The sequence below is a fragment of the Cricetulus griseus genome, chromosome 7 (assembly GCF_003668045.3).
Source record: "Cricetulus griseus strain 17A/GY chromosome 7, alternate assembly CriGri-PICRH-1.0, whole genome shotgun sequence".
Taxonomy (NCBI): Eukaryota; Metazoa; Chordata; class Mammalia; order Rodentia; family Cricetidae; genus Cricetulus; species Cricetulus griseus.
In genome coordinates, this window is record NC_048600.1 from 68,442,588 (window position 1) to 68,460,916 (window position 18,329).

The 18,329-nt window shown below is 47.2% G+C and overlaps 1 protein-coding gene across 7 annotated transcripts in view; it reads left to right on the forward strand.

The window, feature by feature from the left end:
• The first annotated feature begins 622 nt into the window (after window positions 1–622).
• The window catches only part of Acsl6 (acyl-CoA synthetase long chain family member 6), a 103,719-nt gene continuing 86,012 nt past the window's right edge, over window positions 623–18,329 (forward strand). For 4 of the 7 annotated variants that reach the window (XM_027427496.2, XM_027427495.2, XM_027427500.2 and 1 more), the window contains exon 1: window positions 624–1,172. In XM_027427496.2, coding sequence (XP_027283297.1) covers window positions 1,055–1,172 — 118 coding nt within the window. In that variant the 5' untranslated portion in view covers window positions 624–1,054. Of the gene's footprint in view, window positions 1,173–18,329 lie in introns of all 7 variants that reach the window. The other 3 variants (XM_027427502.2, XM_027427501.2, XM_027427497.2) reach the window with 2 other exon arrangements.

Here is an 18,329-nt window from a genome sequence, read left to right on the forward strand (position 1 = left end):
CTTTAGCTCTTTTCATACATGAATAGATCTATTGTGGTTTTTATCTAGTGTTCATCTATGCACACACATGCTGCTTCTAATCTACTACCTTACCCAGGAAGTTCTGGAATTTCTTTTTAAACATTTAACAATTAGCTCTGTGAGCCAGTATGAGCTGGTCCCAGCTCACCACTGACTCTGGCCCTCTGTGAACTAGTTATGGGAGAAGCATGGCTGGACAAGGCAACAGGTAGCAGACCACAGACTAAAGTGGGGCTGATGACATGCTATGACTCATCACAGGGACATGAGTGGAGCACAAATGCCATCTCAGATAGGATGAAAATAGAACCAGAACCCCCCACCACCACCCAAAAAAATCTGTGAGCGAAGGCAAGTGGACAGAAATGGACACTCAGGGGAACTGGGGAAATCCAGACTAGATTCCAAGTTAACTGGGTATGTCAGACCCCCATGTTTCCCACAGCGTCCAAAGATGCACCCTGAGACTGGGGCACATCTCCCTCTAGTGGTCATTTCAAGAACTGCAGTAATGCCTCATTTCTCTGCCCTCTGAGCACCTCAAGGGCTTCCGGGTGAGTCAGGCTGGTGGGTGGGGGGAAGAGGAGAGATGTGTTTCTTTGGGAATTTAAAAGTGTACTGGGAAGAGGGGTGTAGATGAATACATTTCTGAGCTAGTAGCAGATAAATTGCCCACATCCTCCTAGTCTTCAAGCAGCTGGGCTGTTCCTCGCTTGGATAAAGATAGAAAAGAAGAATAAAGGGGAATGAGCCCCTAGGGTCTGATATCAGTGCCCAAAGCTGTCTTTTAAGAGACTCTTGAGGAACCAGGGAGTTTACTACTTCCCAGCAAGGTGACAGAGGAAGATGGCTCATCTGGCTTCTTGTGGTGTTGTGCCATGTCCCCGTACCCCCGCCCCCAACTCCTAGGCTTGAGGAGTCACCAGGCAGGGTTCAGGGAACCACAGGACCAAAGAGTTAGGCAGCAGATTGAACTCCACTTCAGTGCCGCCTAGGTCTCCACCATCCAGGCTGGTTTCTGCAACCAGGTATCATGGCTGTCCTTCTTGTGGCTCCCTGTCTGCCCTTCCCATTCAAACAAGAGCCCTTCACGAGTCAGCTTGGACGATCCAGAGTAGCGGTGGTGATCTTACAGTGGGACCGAGCTGCAGGTGGGTGAAGGGTTTGTGTTGTGTGTATGTGGGGGGTAGGGGCGAGGGGGGGGAGACTCTAGGAAGTCACGTTTGCTGGAACTCCCAAGAGGTTGATAAACATGATGAAACACAAAGAGGTGAAGGTGGGTCCCACCCGGCGGCCTTAGAATACAGACTGTGAACAAGCCCACCAAGGCCCCAAAGATTTGGGATTAATGATCAAAAATTCATTTTTATAGCTCAGCCTAACTCAATAGGCCGTGTAATCCCAGGGGCCAGTCTGGAGTCAGGCACCGAGGTAGGGAGACTAAATCATCCAAGAGAAGCTGGAAGCCCAGGGAGGCATGGAAACTTCTGGAAGGAGAGGGATTTCTGGGTCTGAGTAGCCTGCATCCTTAGAGGGCACTGCCATGTGGAAATTCAGACTGGAACTAGATTTCCACTATGGGAGGAGTTGCGGGACTGCTGCAGTTTTAGTCGTGACCACTAGGGGAGCATTCCATGGGATTTCAGTCCTCAGCATTATGATCTAGAGTCCTGGAGTGGGGCACTACAACTCGGCGGTTGCTTTGCCACACTGGACTTCAGTATTCCCATAAAACAGAGGTTGCACACTCTAGTTTAGAATGAGGAATGCACTAAATAGTACAGGTGAAATGTCCAGATCAAGATCTGGCACATGTTGCATGCCGTGTGGCTGCTTGGGATGCTGGATTTGAGGTCCCTCCTCTGTGCAGGGGAATGGCAGGGGGATGATGGGATGGACAGCCTCTACCCTGCATCCAAAGATCATGACCCACAAGTCTCATCTAGGACTGCCACAGAGATGAAGCCACACTAAGACACTTGACAAAACAAAGCCCATTTGTTCAAAATTATTTATTTCCACGAGTGTTTAAAAGCCTGTTGAAAACACAAGGAACAAATGAACATGCCCCAGTCTCCCTTGGAATTTTTTTTTCTTTCAAAACATGGAGAAACAACTCCTCAGCTAAAACAGATATATTTCACATTGCAGAAGGTAATAAATAAATACATAAATAAATACATAAATAAATAGCCTCGGTGGAATAAAATGGGAACACAATTCAAAAAGTAGATAAATTGATAATATATCTGTTGCCACAGGGGAAAATGAAATCCTCCTCCTGGGCATGGACCTTGAGGGACATTCAGACTCCAGTCACTCAGCTTTTTTCACATTCCATGGCCACAGGGCAAGAAGTGACAGAGTCAGATGATGAATGAGGTGGTCTTGGTACCGGCAGAAGATCGTTCAGTTGGCTCACATAGAACCTCAGTTTCGTCTGAAACTCTGTCAAATTCCTGTTGAGGTAGATGCCTCTCATCTGTGAAGAACCAGAGAAGATGGCTTTGGAGATGAACAGGCTGCTGAGGGCCATGGCAAGCTATAGGTCTGGTTTGGGTAAAGGCACTACCTGCAGGGCATGGAGAGGGGAAGACTGCTTACCTCGGAGGTGCTCACAGGTGCCTTCAGGCAATACTCAAGTTTCTGTGGAGAGACACCAAGGCACCGTCAGATCCCTGGGGAAAGGAACAGGCCCTACTTTCCTCCCCACTAAATGCTGGAAAGGGTGAAGGCCGGGATCCCCTAAGCCCTCAGCAGTTTCACACACCTCAAGATTGCACTTGATCGCTTCCAATTTCGATTTCTCCTCTTCCAATTTCTCCTTTTCCAAATTCATTCTCATTTTCAGGAATTCGCACAGGTTTACTCTCTGCAAGGTCTTATTCTGAGAAGGCAAAGAATCCTCCATGTAAGAGCTGGGGAGGAGAGCTGGGGGGGGTTGCTGGGGAAGTGAGAGCTAAGGGGAGCTGGAGGAGTGATAGCTGGGGAGATGAGAGTTGGGGTGGGTGATAGCTGGGGAGGTGAGAATGGAGGTGAGAGCTGGGGAGTATAAGGACTAAGGAGGTGACAACTGAGGGGGATGAGATCTGGGGAGGTGAGAACTGAGGAGGTGAGATCTGGGGAGGTGAGAACTGAGGAGGTGAGAACTGGGGAGGTGAGAGCTGAGAAGCTGAGAGCTGGGGAGGTGAGAGCTGGGGAGGTGAGAGCTGGGGAGGTGATAGCTGGGGAGGTGATAGCTGGGGAGGTGAGAGCTGGGGAGGTGATAGCTGGGGAGGTGAGAGCTGGGGAGGTGAGAGCTGGGGAGGTGATAGCTGGGGAGGTGATAGCTAAGGAGATGAAAGATAGGGAGGTGAGAATGGGGGTGAGAGCTGAGAGCTGGGGAGGTGAGAACTGGGGAGGTGAGAGCTGGGGGTGATAGCTGAGGAGTGGAAGATGGAGAGGTGAGAGATGAGGAGGTGAGATAAGACTGAGGTGGTAAGAGATAGGGAGGTGAGAGCTTGGGGGTAAGAGTTGGGGAGGTGAGTCTTCTGTTAGAGGCTTCTTTGAACAGCCTCATTCCGGTCCCTTATTTACCCTGGGCCTAAAAGCAAGTGCATATCCCAGGCAAGTGCCTGCCTCTCTCAAGCACCAAGCCCTAACCCCTGGCTGTCTTTGGGCTGTGTGAAGGGCTGGGGAGATCTATCCACACTTGAAGAAAACACACCTCCCCAGGCAAGCTCTGAAAAAGGCAGATGGTTGACCAGGGGAAATACTTATGCCCAAGTTGCCAGATACCACAAGGTTAATGCTTCAACACAAATAAGACTTTCTAGACACCTGAAAGAATATCCTTAGGGACCCTAGCATGCTCCCAGGGAGGGGACAAGTAGACATCCAGCAAGCTTGGAAAGGACTTCATGTTAGGTCCAAGTAATCAAAGCGAGACAGAACCATTGCATCTGACTGGAACTAGGAACTTAAAGTCTGGGCATGGTGGAAGTGGAAAACATAAACTCAGTTTTTAAGGAGGAAAAATGACAAAAGACACAATCACAGAGAACAGCTCATTTGCCAGTCCATGGCTTCCCCCATTGAAAATGGAGCCAGAGGCCTATGGTAGGGTTGGCCCACAGCAGTCTTCTCATTCTCTAACCTAAAATGTAACTTTCATTATTCCATCCAAGGCCGTGGCATGTACTGCCCCCCAGATAGGTGTAAGGCTTATAGAGTCACTTGGTAGTTCTCTTAACTGAGACACATGCAAAAACTGAAACAAGGCAGGGTGGAATGACATGGCTGAAGTCACCCAGGCAGGAGATAGATGGCACCCAAGTATGCCCCCAAAGCAGGGCCAAGCTCTTACCCTCAGTATTGCTTTGACATCGACTTCAGTGATGTTGATTTCCTGTGGGGACATAGGAAGAAAGAACCATGAAGCTTGTTGGCTTGAGGCACCTATTGGAGCCAGCCTGCACCAGGCCAACCTCAGCCAGCTACTCACCGGGAGCTTCCCCATAATCTCCGTGGCAATTAAGCTGCAATTCAAGGGGTAGGGTTCCTCTGAGGTTAAATGGCAGGTATCTGGGGACTTCAATGGACTCTGGAGTCCCTGGTTGGACAGCATCAGAAGCAGGAGCAGCCTGGAGAGGATGCTTGTGGTAGAGCTGGCAAGAGCCATCGTGTCTCGTTCTGGTCTTTCGAGGGGTTCTGAATAAGCAACAGTGGCCTCCACCTTATATGTGCTTACAACTCATAGGGGCGGGCAGGGCAGGGTGGGGCGGGGGGGGTATCGGAAGGAGCTTTATCTGACATGGAACCTCCATAGCAAACCACAGACTTATTCATCACTTTCTAGTACTCGAGATCATTGACACGGGAAGCAAGAGTAATTGTTCAAAGGCCATTTTCTTCCTTTGTCATAGAGAATGGACAGAGTGGAAAAGAGTGGTGGGAGTATCCTGGCTCAGAGCCAGCTCAGGCCTTCTGTACAGTGGGCCTCATCCTACCACCCCTTGGACAAACCTGATCCTTACTGTATATCCCACCTGGTGGAGGTGGCCACTAGAGTCACTGCAGCAGACTTGAGCTTGGTGGGCCTTCTGACACATGGTCAAACATCTCTGTGTGGGCTAGTCCTCTGGCAGGTGGTAGCTAGAGCTAGGTACACCTTTAGGCAGCTTCCCCCTTGACCCTTACTCCTGCCTGGTGATAGATGGAGTTCAGCCCACTCTTTCATTGACCTAATGCCAGTATGGTGCAGTAGGACAATGTGCCTCTGAATCCACATCTAGAGGACAAAAATCCTTGATGGAGATATGGCTGCAAGCGCTGGGCCACCCTTCTGATAGCACAGATAATTAGGCTTGGGGACTTAAGGACAAAGGTGGCCCTTGAGAACAGTGTCACTGGGAGTTGGAGGAAGCATTGTACTGGATGGTTTAGCAGGTGGTATTGACAAGTCTGAGTGGGGAGGGTAAGTGGATGGAGGAGGGCAACTCTCTGAAGGAAAGCTATATGGAGAAGAGATTTACCTCCAAGTCTACCCTGGAGCATGGATGCAGGGGGCGCTGGCCTGCAGAGCTGGGAAAGGAGCTGGGACAGTTATGGGGAAGTCCATAAAGGACCTGAGAAACCACATCTAGAGAGAAGGTGGGAAAACCAGGAGGGTAGAGAGCCAGGGGACAATCCCTGAAGGGTGAGGTGGTTCCCTGGCCCATGGAGGGGCATCTGGAGTTGTGTTAAAAGATGTGTGTGATGGGGCTGGGAAAATGTTTCTTCAATATGACTGGGTTGGGCTGCAAGGAAGCAGGTAGAGAACGCAGGGCTTGGGTTGGGATGTGGTATGATGTGATCAGCATGGGGAGATGAAGAGTAGCACATTGTGCTGAGGCAGGGGAAACTGAGTGCTTCTGTCTTCAGAGCAGGAGCAAATATGGTGAAAGATAAGGGTGTAGCAGCAAGGGAGGTAAAGACTTTGAAGGGAAGAGTGTCTACGGCCTGTGTACTCCCAGCCCAGCCGAGGAGACCTTGTGCTAGGAGACTTGACTCCTGGATGTAGATCAGAGCATACTCCGTAACTAAGGGGAATCTCACTAGGCAGCATGCAGGATCTTAGGACCCCAGTCTGGGTGTCCAGGAGGCATCTCCCAACCAAATACTTGTGTTAATCAATTTCTGTGTGCAGGCACCATAGATAAAACAGACCCAGCCTCAAGAGAAAGGTGGACTACTGCCCTGTTCCTCTCTCAGTGGCCCTCAGGCCTGCAATGTCAGCACTGTATGCTCAACTTTCAGAACCGAAGATTTTCACTTTGATAAGACCCTCGCTGATTTCAATCTACCAGTGACTTTAACTCAGGCAAGGTCCCCAGGGGCCCAGGGACTGGGGTTTGTTTCCTGAGCTCTCCACTATGGTTTGCTATTACTTTTGGTATAAGCATTTTGGAGACTGGACAGTGTACAGTGTGACTTCTCATTGAGGAAAGTCTATATTTTTATGTAAGTAAGATGTTTTGAGAAGATTCAAAACAATAATTTGTTTTGTTTTTTCCAGAGACAGGGTTTCTCTGTATAGTCCTGGCTGTCCTGGAACTCACTTTGTAGACCAGGCTGGCCTTGAACTCACAGAGCTGGCCTGCCTCTGCCTGCTGAGTGCGAGATTAAAGGCATGCGCCACCAACCACCGTGGCTGGCTCCAAAACAATGAGTTTTAAAGCTGTGGTGACAAAAACATTCTTACATATCTTCTTTGCCTCCTTAAAACTCCTGGTTTTGTGTTGCAGCAATGAAAAAACTGCCAGCAGCACTATTGGAAGTGTAGAGCTGATGGGAAGAGTAGAGTATGAGCAAGGTTTGTGACCTAAGTTTGTGAAAATGCCATAATGGAACCTTCTATTTTGTGCATTGAATATGCACTAGTGTTTAGAAAAAATGTCAGGGACCTTGGGGATGGCCAGCAGGTAAGAGCACCTGGACCTCCAACACCCACATAAAACGCCAGGCATAGCCATGTGTGCCTATAATCCGAGCACTGTAAGCCAGAGACAGGAGGATTGCAGGACTTTCTGACTGCCAGCCTAGCTCCAGATATAGTGGGAGAAACTCTCTTAGGATAGAGAGTGATGGAGCAGAGCACCAGAGATCCTTCTCTGGCCTCATGTGTGTACAGTAGCACGTGTGCCCTCTATACACATGTACACAGTTGCACAGGCATACATATGCATTCATGCAGGTGCACATACATACATGTACACACACAAATGCATATATACCACAAGTGTACATACACACCATACAAGTACACACATGCATATATATGTGTGTATGTGTATGTGTGTGTACATATCTTATACCACACACACAAAAGAAATCTTTTTTTTTTAAAGAAAAAAGGGAAAGGAAGGAACATTGGCATTAGTAGGGTCTTTCTTGTTGGAAACATGATACTAAGCCAGATATGGCAGCATACCTATAGTCCCAGCTGCTCAGAGGCAGAGGCATGAGGATCCTCTGAGCACAGGAGTTTGAAGCCGTTGGGGCAATGTGACAAGAAGCTATCTCAAATACTAACAGCAACACTTTTAATCAATAAAGTTAATTATCAAGTTTATTGAAAGGGAATGGTGCTTTGTGGTAGTAGCATTGACATGTTGGTTGCCATCGAGATGCAGTACAATATCCCAGGAAGCTTTGCCTAGTTTGAGATGGCTGAAACCTTGGGAATCAGCCCGAGAAGGGGTTGGGGAAACCTTCAGACCTGAAGGGTGGAGAGGCTGGACTTGGTTCTGATGGGGATGGAGAGATCTAGATGGTGCTCAGGGCTGTCACAGCTAAGTCTATTGAGTGGCACTTAGGAAGTGCCAGGAGCAAAGTCCTTGTGATTAATTGCTTCAATCATCACAATAGGCCTATCAAGCAATGCTATCATTATCTTCATTTTACAGATGAAGAAACTGAGGTGTAGAGAGACTGGGCTCAAGATGCTGGGGAGACATCACCAGGACCAAATGTTAATAGCATCAGTCTGACCCCAGAGACCAAGTGCTCCCTCCATAGCACAGAAAGGGACTGACTTAGATGACGCAGCATGGCTGGAGGGGGCAGCAGGATAAGGAGAATATGTCTTATTGGGATTTTGGTGAGAAGATCTTGAAGCTTCTGGAAGCAGCTGCAGTGTGGTGTTGGGTAGAAGCTGGGTTGGGCTGAGGAACGTACAAGGGTGGGAAAGACAGCAGAAGGCTCTTCAAATTTGTCCTTTTGAAAATTTGTTCTCACCTTTTAAATTTGCTTTGTGTGTATGCATTTTGCCTGCCTGTATGTATGTGTGCCATGTGCCTGCCTAGTACCTGCAGAAGCCAGAAGAGGGTGCTGGTGCCCCGGAACTGGAATTACAGATAGTTGTAAAACGCCATTTGGTTGTAGAAAACTGAACCCAGGTCCTCTACAAGAACAAGAAGTGCTCTTAACAGCAGAGCCATCTCTGTAGCCCTCGAATTGGTATTCTGAAGAGGAGAAGCATGGGGGCAGCTAGCTGAGTCAGAGGAGGACCTTTCCAGACAGGGACATACTGGCTGGCAGTGGACAGGACATGCCTGTTCACCTGGGTGTCACACAGGGAGGGTCCCCTTATTAGAGGTCACACCACCCCCCTAGACAGAGACCTTAGGACAAAGCTGCCTGTGAGTGTCCCATCTGTCTGGTGGGGAAGGTCCAATGCTTTAGGGTCCTCCCAAATTTGGTGTGAAGAGACAGAACATGGCCTCTGTGTCCTCTGTGAGATAGGTCAGACCCTGACAGAGATGGGGTCAGAAGTGGGAGGGACAGTAGGGTTGAGTTGCTTGAGTTTGTTTTCTGGGGTGACCTTGAGGGGTTTTGATGCCTAGTGTCAGGGAGTGAGTTAATTAGGAAGACCCAGGTCTCTGATGGTCAGAGGAATGGAACCTCCCTGAGGCAGGGCACTGGGCCCAAGAGAGTAGGCTACAAAAGCTTGAAGGGAGTAGAAGGCATGCTTGAAGAAGGCAGGTGAGGCTCAGACAGCTCCCGGGGAGACCTTTCATGTGCAACCTGATACCTGCTGCTGCCCAAGGAACCAGGGCCAACAGCAATAACAACAACAACAACAACAACAACAACAACAACAATCCATTCCTATAAAGCCAATGTGATTAGCAGGGGGCCACCCAGCTACCCCCACTGCAGGTAACTGGGTACCTGTCACCTCTATGATGTCATTTTAGCAAGAAGATGAACCTGTGCCTCCCTGCGTGTCTCCTTTGAGTCTCAATCTACAGGAACAGCTTTGGTAAAATCACAGAAACCCACTTCCTCCCTTCCCCGAGGGCGCTGGTGGTGTCTAACCCCCTGGAAGATAGTGATTCCACCCCTGACACTTGCGTCAGCCCAGCCCAGGGAAGCCTCTTCCACAGGAGGGCTGATTACTATCTCTGAGGCTGCAGCTTCACGTGCTTTTGGCTAAGGTTGCCTGACCGAGACCTTGGCTAGGCTAAGGTCAGCAGTGTGGCACAGAGGCCTTGGAGGTTTCATGGTCTCTAGAACTCATCTGAATGATCTATTCTGGCCTCGATGGGTCCATTGTGTGACACAGGGTCAGGATTTTCACCCTAGGGGCCCATTGTGACTAGAGAGTCACACCTGCTTCTTGTCATTACCCACCCCCATAGCCCAGTGGAATTTTCTGAGGTATCCACCACTGGCAGGGACTCAGGCCTCAGTCACTATGACAAGCTCCCCTGCCACTCTCTCCATGGCATCACATGACAGATATTGTCTGCCATGACCTCAGTTGTGCTTCCGCTGGCAGCCCTGACCACATAGCATGGTTTTGTCTCTACAGCAGGCAGCTTGGGGCCCTTGGATGGCTCAGAGACATCATAAGGTATCTTGTGCCTGCTTGAGTGAGAGGCTCAGGAAAGGCTCATTGGGTAGTCTAGACAGGAAGGCCTGGACTGGTCTCCCACAAGACTCTACAGCCCTTCCCCAGGGACTTCAACCTTCTTCCCTCAACTTTCCATCCTATACTACAGAAACACTGGCTTCTCAGGCCCCTCTCTGATCCTCATGCTTGTCTACTGGACCATTCTGATGACAAAGATAGGTTCAGAATCTTTATTTGGAATAATGCACTTGGACAACCTGACTTATACCCAGGCCAGAGCATGGTTGTATTCTTACTCTTGTCCGATAGAAAATGGAGTCCAAGAGCAAATGCTTCTCCAGCAAGAGAGGTCAGAATTCCAACACTGGGGCTCACTGGCTTCCAGCTGGCCACTGTCATTGTGTGTCAAGTATGGGGCAGTCTAACAGAACTTCAAATTCTGAGAAGACTGGCAGAAGAGACCACTAACCACTGGAGCAAAGCAGAGGAAGTGCTCCCAAGCAGAGGTGGGGTGAGGGCTGCAGCAGTTCCTAATATCTGGGTAACTGGGAGTGGCCACCTTATTCCTATTGTCCCTAATAAACCCAACGGACCCATCACTCTCTTGACAGTGCCTGTCATTCTCTTGTTGCCCACCTGAGATATAAACATTTGAAAGGAACATGCATTCTTAGTGTGATTGTCATATTTATCTTGGACAAAACCAAGAGCCAAGGAAGACGCAAAGATGCAGAGTCCTCAGGTCCATGTTCTTCGATCTCTAAGTGTGAGAATTTTGAGGCTTGCATGCTAATAACTCATTATTTCAGGCCCTCAGCAAATGCTCATCCAGGTGAATGCACCTTCAGATAAATGGCGGCTCAGTAGCTGTGTAGAAGACGTTGCCAGGCAAACTTCCATCTGCCTCTCAGACAGAGACAGAAGAAGCAGCTTGTGGGTCAGAGTTCCTTTCAGGATGGCAGAACCAAAACATGCCGAGCCTTGACAAAGACAGGCCCGTGTGAGTATAGAGCCTAGCTGCCCTTCACTCGTGCCCACTCTTCCTGAAGATAGCCAGCTCTCCCTTTCCTTGGTGAGGTGAGAGGAAACCTTTACAAATGCCTTTTCAGATTTTACCCATGGAGAGGAAGCAGACTTCATGCTACTCTGGCTCTTACAAACTTTCCATCCCCTTCCATGATGTTCCCTGAGCCGTAGATGCAGGAGCTGTGATGTAAATGTATCCATTGGGGGCCGGTCTACTCGTAATCTCTGCATTGTGTCCAATTGTGGTTTTCTGTGATGACCTCCATTTGCTGTAGAGAGAAGTTTCTCTGATGAGGTTTGATAACTACACTTCTCTGTAGGCTTAAGGATAAGATTTAGAGTTTAGTAAGGACATATGCTGGTCTAGCAAAGTGACACTAATAGATCCTTTTCTAAGGTTCAAGACCTCACTAGCCCTGGAAAGCTGGCTAGGTTTGTAGTGGCTGCATAAACAAGACTGGAACAATTGGAATATCAATGGACATGCTAGTGTGAAAGGGGGGAAATTTGTGGGGTCCCCCACTAGACAAGGAACTATAGGCAACTAATGACTTCTAGGAAAAGAAGAACTAGCCTCTCCCAGGGATCCGTTTTGGTCATTCAGTGCAGAGTAATCAGCCATGAAACCATATATATATATATATATATATATATATATATATATATATATATATATGTACAGACTCAGCAGGTTGCATATATATATGTGTGTGTGTGTGTGAGTGTGTGTGTATTTCTATATAGACACATATATGGATGTAACAATAATAATCAAAGGAAAAGGCTATCAACTTGAGGAGAAACATGAGGCTGAAAGGAGGAAATGGAAGGAGAAACTGATGCAATTCTATTTCAATTAATAATAATAATAATAAATTTTTACCCATGGTAAGTTTCAGAAAATGATGCATACATCAATGTACTTGTCAGAAAGACTACACACCAAGAAAAGATATTTCTTCTAGATCTTCTCCTCAAGCTTCACCATCACCCCATCTCCCCACACCCCCATACTGGGCTTACATGGGAAGATGTGAGCCAGGATCCTACAGATCTCTATATGGTACCCCTTGTCATGTGCTTGGACTTGGTTATATTCAGATCAGCTATGCAACATGAACCCCTCTGATATGCTGCCAGCTGGGCTGGGATGCCCAGAGCCTAGGACTTGCACGGCACCTGCCCTTCCTCCTTCTCCACACCTCATCTGGGTTGCTAGTGTGCTCAGCTTGCTCAAGGAAATGGAGCATTTCTCTGAAAACTCTGTATTATCTCCCAAAGTCTTGCTAAAACCTTGAGCATCTCTCCCAGGACTTTGTCCTCTGAGGTCCCATGGCTTAGAGCCAGGTATAAGTATAGCTAGTCTTCCTCTTTGCTATTCCAGGAGCAAAGTCACTGGGACACATGTGCCTGTGACTGAACCCTGGCTTCAGAGTTGAGGCCTCAAGTGCAGTCTCAGTGTTTGTAGCAATTTGTTTACTCCCTGCCCCCATCCCCCACCCTCATTGTGCCCATTGTTATAGTGGTGGAGCCCACTGGAGAGTCTCTGAACTCTCAGAGGAAGCACACAACCATTCTAATTTGCATTTCAGATATCAAAAGTATACCTTCATGAGCTTTGTAAGGAATAATTTCATCTTCAATGTTGCTTTTCCAGAAGTTGTCTGTCTTTGAGTCAGCCAAGGTTATGTTTTCTGTCCCACAGTTAATTTCTTTGATTTCTTCTGGGACTTTCTCTTCCAGTATTTCCTGGTATTTCTGTCTTGTCTCCTCAGTGGGCTCACCCAGGTCCTGTCTTTCGGCTCTATTATCAACATCAGCCCTACCCTGCCTTATGTCTCTCCTCGGGCCCATACCATCCTCCTAGTGCTCCACTTCTCATGGTTCCTTCAATCACCCTGTACTGTGGCCCATGGCTACCCACCCAAATTCCTATCACAACTCCCAGGCCCTGCCTCTTTCAGCCATCTGGCCTCCTTTCTAGACACTTACATTCTACCCTTTCCCTTCCAGTGACTTATGGCTGGTCCATCAGGACCAGGCCAGACTCCAAGAGCTTAGCAGGGTCTTTCTTCCCATGAACATCCCACTGAGGACCCATATGGCTGACTGTGATCTAGGGATCAATCGATCCCTTTTATTGTGTAATCTTGCTCTCCAAACTCTCTTAGCTCCAATGAAGAGTTTGATTCGTTCTCCAGCTCTGGGAGCCAGAGCCTGGAGCCACACCTCCAGTTCCTAGGAGCCCTCATCACAATGCATGAGCCATGCTCCATTTTTTCATGTTCTGAAACTGTTCCATGAGACTCTATATAAAACAGCTCTAATGGAAAGACACTGGGTGACTTCAGTGATGTCTTATTTCAAGGTTGCAGTCACGCGGAGGCTGCCTGATGGTGCTAACCTATTCCCCTCAAGATTAGATAAGAATTTATTAGGATTCTAAGTGAGACATGATCTATTGCTCTGGGAGACACAAAAGGCAGCCAGCCATTAGCCAGGGTTTAATGTTCTGTACACAGTGGACAAGCCATGGATGGCAGGTAGTACTATCTTTTTTCAGCCAATAAAGAGGATTTTTTGGTTGTGAGCCTAGCCTTTAATGACGGATCTATCTCTCCAACCCGTAAAGAGGATTTTCAGTACCCCATCTAAGAATGATAGATATTTAAGGTGATGCCCTGATTTAACCATAATACATTGTGTCTGTAGAAACATCATACCATACCCCCATATGTATGTATAATTAATTATAAGATGTCAATTTAATGAGAGACTATCAAGATGGAAGATCCTAGATTGTCCCCATTTTCTCAGAGAAAGCCTTTCTTTCAGACCCCCCTCACCTGTAAAACTCTGCTCAAGAAGTTCCAGAAATCTTTGCATGGCTGAATCTACCCCATGGAGGACTCAAGCTTAGCTCAGACCTGTTGATCTAGCTCAGGCATTTTGAGGGTCAGGTGACATCCACTCATGACCCTTGGGTTCCAGTGCACGTGGTAGATAGTTATGATTGCAGCAGCTGGGGATATACGGAGAGCAGCCTGGATTCTGAATGCTTCAGCGCTGGGACAGGGCACCCAACAGTCAGTTGTCTTTGTTTTGATCAGTGGTGGATTTCTGTGATTATCAGTCTCTGCTACAGAACCAAGCTGCCTTGGTGAGGGATGAGAGCTACACTTAGCAGGCTGGGCAGATGACAGGATCAACTTTCAGTTTTTTGTAAAATGAGGACCATCACAGGTGAACCAGAGTGAGCTGGTCACAGTCAGGGAAAGGCTCAGTTGACCTCTTCTAGGGCTCACCTACAGTCTGCAGGAGTTCAGTTTAAGAAAGATATCTGCCGGGGCTGGAGAGATGGCTCAGAGGTTAAGAGCACCGACTGCTCTTCCAGAGGTCCTGAGTTCAATTCCCAGCAACCACATGGTGGCTCACAACCATCTGTTATGAGATCTGGTGCCCTCTTTGGTGTGCAAATATACATGGAAGCAGAATGTTGTATACATAATAAATAAATAAATCTTTAAAAAAAAAAGAAAGATATCTGCCTAAGTGCCATGCACTAATGTGGCCCAAGACAGCAGACTGTCTTGTCTGCTAGGTCTCACAGGCTTGCAATGGGCCATTTCAGGAAAGAGAACTTCTTCAGATTTCATTACTGAGCCACATTCAGTACATGTCAAGCACTCTAATAAAGCTGGGGTGAGGTTCCAACTGTTTAAGAGTCCATGGTTGGAATGACCACACTTTATTTCTCCCTGGATGTTCATGTCAGCAGGGTCATGAAGTCACCAACAGCAAATGGGAGGTGGCTTTGGAACCCACGAGTCTCTCTTCTGGTTTGTATTGTCATCTTTAGCCCACTCTCTGGTGGTTGTCTTCTTTAAGTCATCTAGTCTCTCCTTTGGATACCAATTTTCATAACTACTGCCTTGGCATGTTTCTGTTACCATAACAAAATACCAGAGAAGGATGGCTGATAAAAAACAGAAAGTTATTTCTTCCTTCTCCAGGGTCTGGGAAGTCTAACATCAGCACTTGATTTGTTGTAAGGATAGAGCAACTTCCTAGTTCATAGATGACCACCTTCTCTCCTTAAGCTCACATGGAAGAGGGAAGGGAGTCCTTGGGGGTCTCTTCTATAAGGGCACTGATCCAATTTATGAGCACTTGGTTTCCATGACCCAATCATTACCAAAGGCTCTGCCCCAAATCCCATGACACCAGAAATTTAGTTTGGGTGAATTGTAGGGACAAAGTCATTCAGGTGATGGCATCAACATTGCAGCTGAAAGGCAGCCATGGCCCAGTGTCCCTTAACAGGTGAAAGAGTAAATAACATGTAATGTACACCAGATAAAGGAATTCTAATGCACATATGTGTGAACCCTGAGACTGTACTAAATAATCTAACACAAAAACAAATAACATATAGTTCTTACCTTATAGGGCTAGAGCAACTGAATTTACAGCAATGATTAGAAGGGTGGCTACCAGGAGACAGGAGGAAGAACCCACGAGGCACTGTGTTTCACAGGAACAGAGTTTCAGGTTGGGAAGAAGAAAAAGCAGAGGTGGGTGGTAGCGACTGCACCGTGTGGGTGTGCTCCATGCCATTCAGCTATACACACATGTACACATGAGTACACACCTATATCTAGCCCGGGTATTTCCTAAGCAGAACCTGGGAGCCTTCCTAAAGTTTCCCACCATTCAAATCTCTCAGAATAGAGACAGGGGCCTCTGAGCACCCATCTCAAGGTGGCCTCTGCCCTGACTCTGACCTTTTCTCAGCTTGGGGACCCTCGGCTGCTTTCTAGCCTGATAAACACCTCTCTGTCTTGAGACTCAGCTGGTATTCCCTCTTCTGCATCACCTCTGGCCTCTCACCTGTCCAGAGTTCAATGCCTGCCCACTCTGTGCCAGTTTCCCCACCTTGCAGTCTTCTCTCTGTGTATGAGTCTTCCTAAAGGAATGCGCCTCCGCCAATACCTTGATTTTAGGGTTCTTCACCTCTAAAACTGGAAGATAAAACCTTTGTGTTATTGTATATTATAATATGTTATGTTATATGTCATATACTATTTGACCTCTATATATCATGTAATATGTTCAGTTTTACTGTATAATGTTAAGCAGCCTCACCAACTTGTATAATTTGTACTCTTCTCAGTGGTGTTTTAGGATTCCCTCCTGCTTAACACCCTTTGCCAGTGTGTAAAACTGAAGTTATCAAACTATTTTTATTTATACTCATCATGAGTGATGACGTGGTGGCTCACATTTACTTTGTGTTGATTAGCAACAATGCTGAGAGCCTTTTCCAAGATTTTTCTGTTTTTCTTTTTAAAAATTGTTTTAAAGGATGTTTTTTCTGTGTATATGTAAGTCCGTATTGGTAATTTCCCACAATAGGTATGTGTGCATGTGACCAGGTATCCAAGGAGAACAGAAGAGGGTGTCAGGTCCCCTGAAACTGGAGTTACAGATGGCTGTGAGAGCCAGATGTGGGCTGGTGACCAAACTCCAGTTGCTCCTAGGAGCTAAGCCATCTGGTTTCGTCAACTTGCCGCAAACTAGAGCCACCTGGGAAGAGGGAAGCTCAGTTGAGGAGTTGCCTCCATCAGATTGACCTGTCGCGTGGCTGTGGATCATTCTTGATTGATGATTGAGGGAGGATGCCCAGTCCACTGTGGGCAGTGCCACACCTGGACAGGTGGTTCTGAATTGTAAACAAAAACAAAGAGCAAGCCAGGGAGAGCAAGCCAGTAAGCAGAACTCCTCTATGGTCTCTGCTTCAGTTCTGCCTCCAGCTCCTGCTCTGGCTTCCATTATCATGGATTATAACCTATTAGCCATAAATGCTGTCTTTCCCTGGTTGCTTTTGGTCAGTGTTTTATCACAGCTAGAAAATCAAACTAGGCCATCTCCCCAGCCCTTCATATACTGCCTGACTAGTTGAGCTTCTATTGTGCTGAGGGGTCCTGCCTGTTTATTAGGAAATTGTCTGCCATCTTCTTTCTCAGAATACTCTAGATATTCTGGATGCTAAACCTCTGTGAATTATCTCTGTAGCCAGCATCCCCACAACTAGGCTTGTCTTTTCCCTCCATGTGTCTTTTAAGGAACCAATGCTCTGAATTTCAAGGTAGTTCAACCTTTTCTTTAGAGGCATCTTTATCTTGTGTAGGAGTTCCATCTGAACCCCAGAGTCCCAAGATCTTTTTCTTCTGAACTATCTGAAAGCTTTGTGGTTTTACCTTTCATATTGACGCCTTTGATCGATTGGGAGTGTGTGAGCCAGGCTTTGATTTAATTGTTTCCGTAGTAATGCTCACTTGTTCCAACATTATCATCTTAAAGGCTGCCTTTTCTTTGTTGATCTGAGTTGCTGCCTCTGTCATGTTTCAAAGTTCCGTGTGGGTGTGGGTCTTTCCTTACTGTCTACTCTGTTAACACTGTAGTTTTCCTTCAAGGGTCTCTCTCTCTCTCTCTCTCTCTCTCTCTCTCTCTCTCTCTCTCTCTCTGTGTGTGTGTGTGTGTGTGTGTGTGTGTGTGTGTGTGTGTGTGTGCGTGCGCACGCGCGCACGCGCGCGCGTGCGCGTGCTCCATGCATGTGGAGACCAGGAATCAAAGTCAGGCATCATTCTCTATCACTCTCATTCTTATTTTTTGATGCAAGTTCTCCCCCACCAGCTCTGGGGTTATGGGTTTATGCCTCCACAACCATCTTTTTCTTTTCTTTTTCACTTTTACCATCATTGAAGAGTCTTCAAACTCAAGTCCTCATAATTGTTCAGCCTAAATTCAATCCCAGGCACCCACATGGTGGAAGGAGGGAATTGACTCACACAAGTAATTGTCTGACTGCCACTATATACTAGTGGCAGTCACATTTGTACATACACATGTGGAGGGAGATCGCATGTGTAAATGCACACACATGTGCCCCCCCCACACTAAATAACAGCAATTTAAAAACTAAAAAGAAGCCGGGCAGTGGTGGCACACACCTTTATTCCCAGCACTCGGGAGACAGAAGCAGGGGGGATCTCTGTGAGTTCAAGACCAGCCTGGTCTTCAAGAGCTAGTTCCAAGACAGCCTCCAAAGCCACAGAGAAACCTGCCTCAACACTCCCCCCCCCAAAAAAAAAGAGAGAGAAAAAAAACTAAAAAGAAAGAAAATAGCATATCTGCTTTTATTTTAATATCTCTCCACTGGAACTGGAAAGATAGCTCAGGATTAAGCATATTTGTTTTTGCATTTGATTCCAAGTGCTCACATGGCAACTCACAGCCATCTATAACTCAAGTCCCAGGGAATCTGACACCTTCTTCTGGCTTCTGTGACATGCACATAGTGCACACACATACATGCAGGCAAAACACCTACGTGCATAAAATA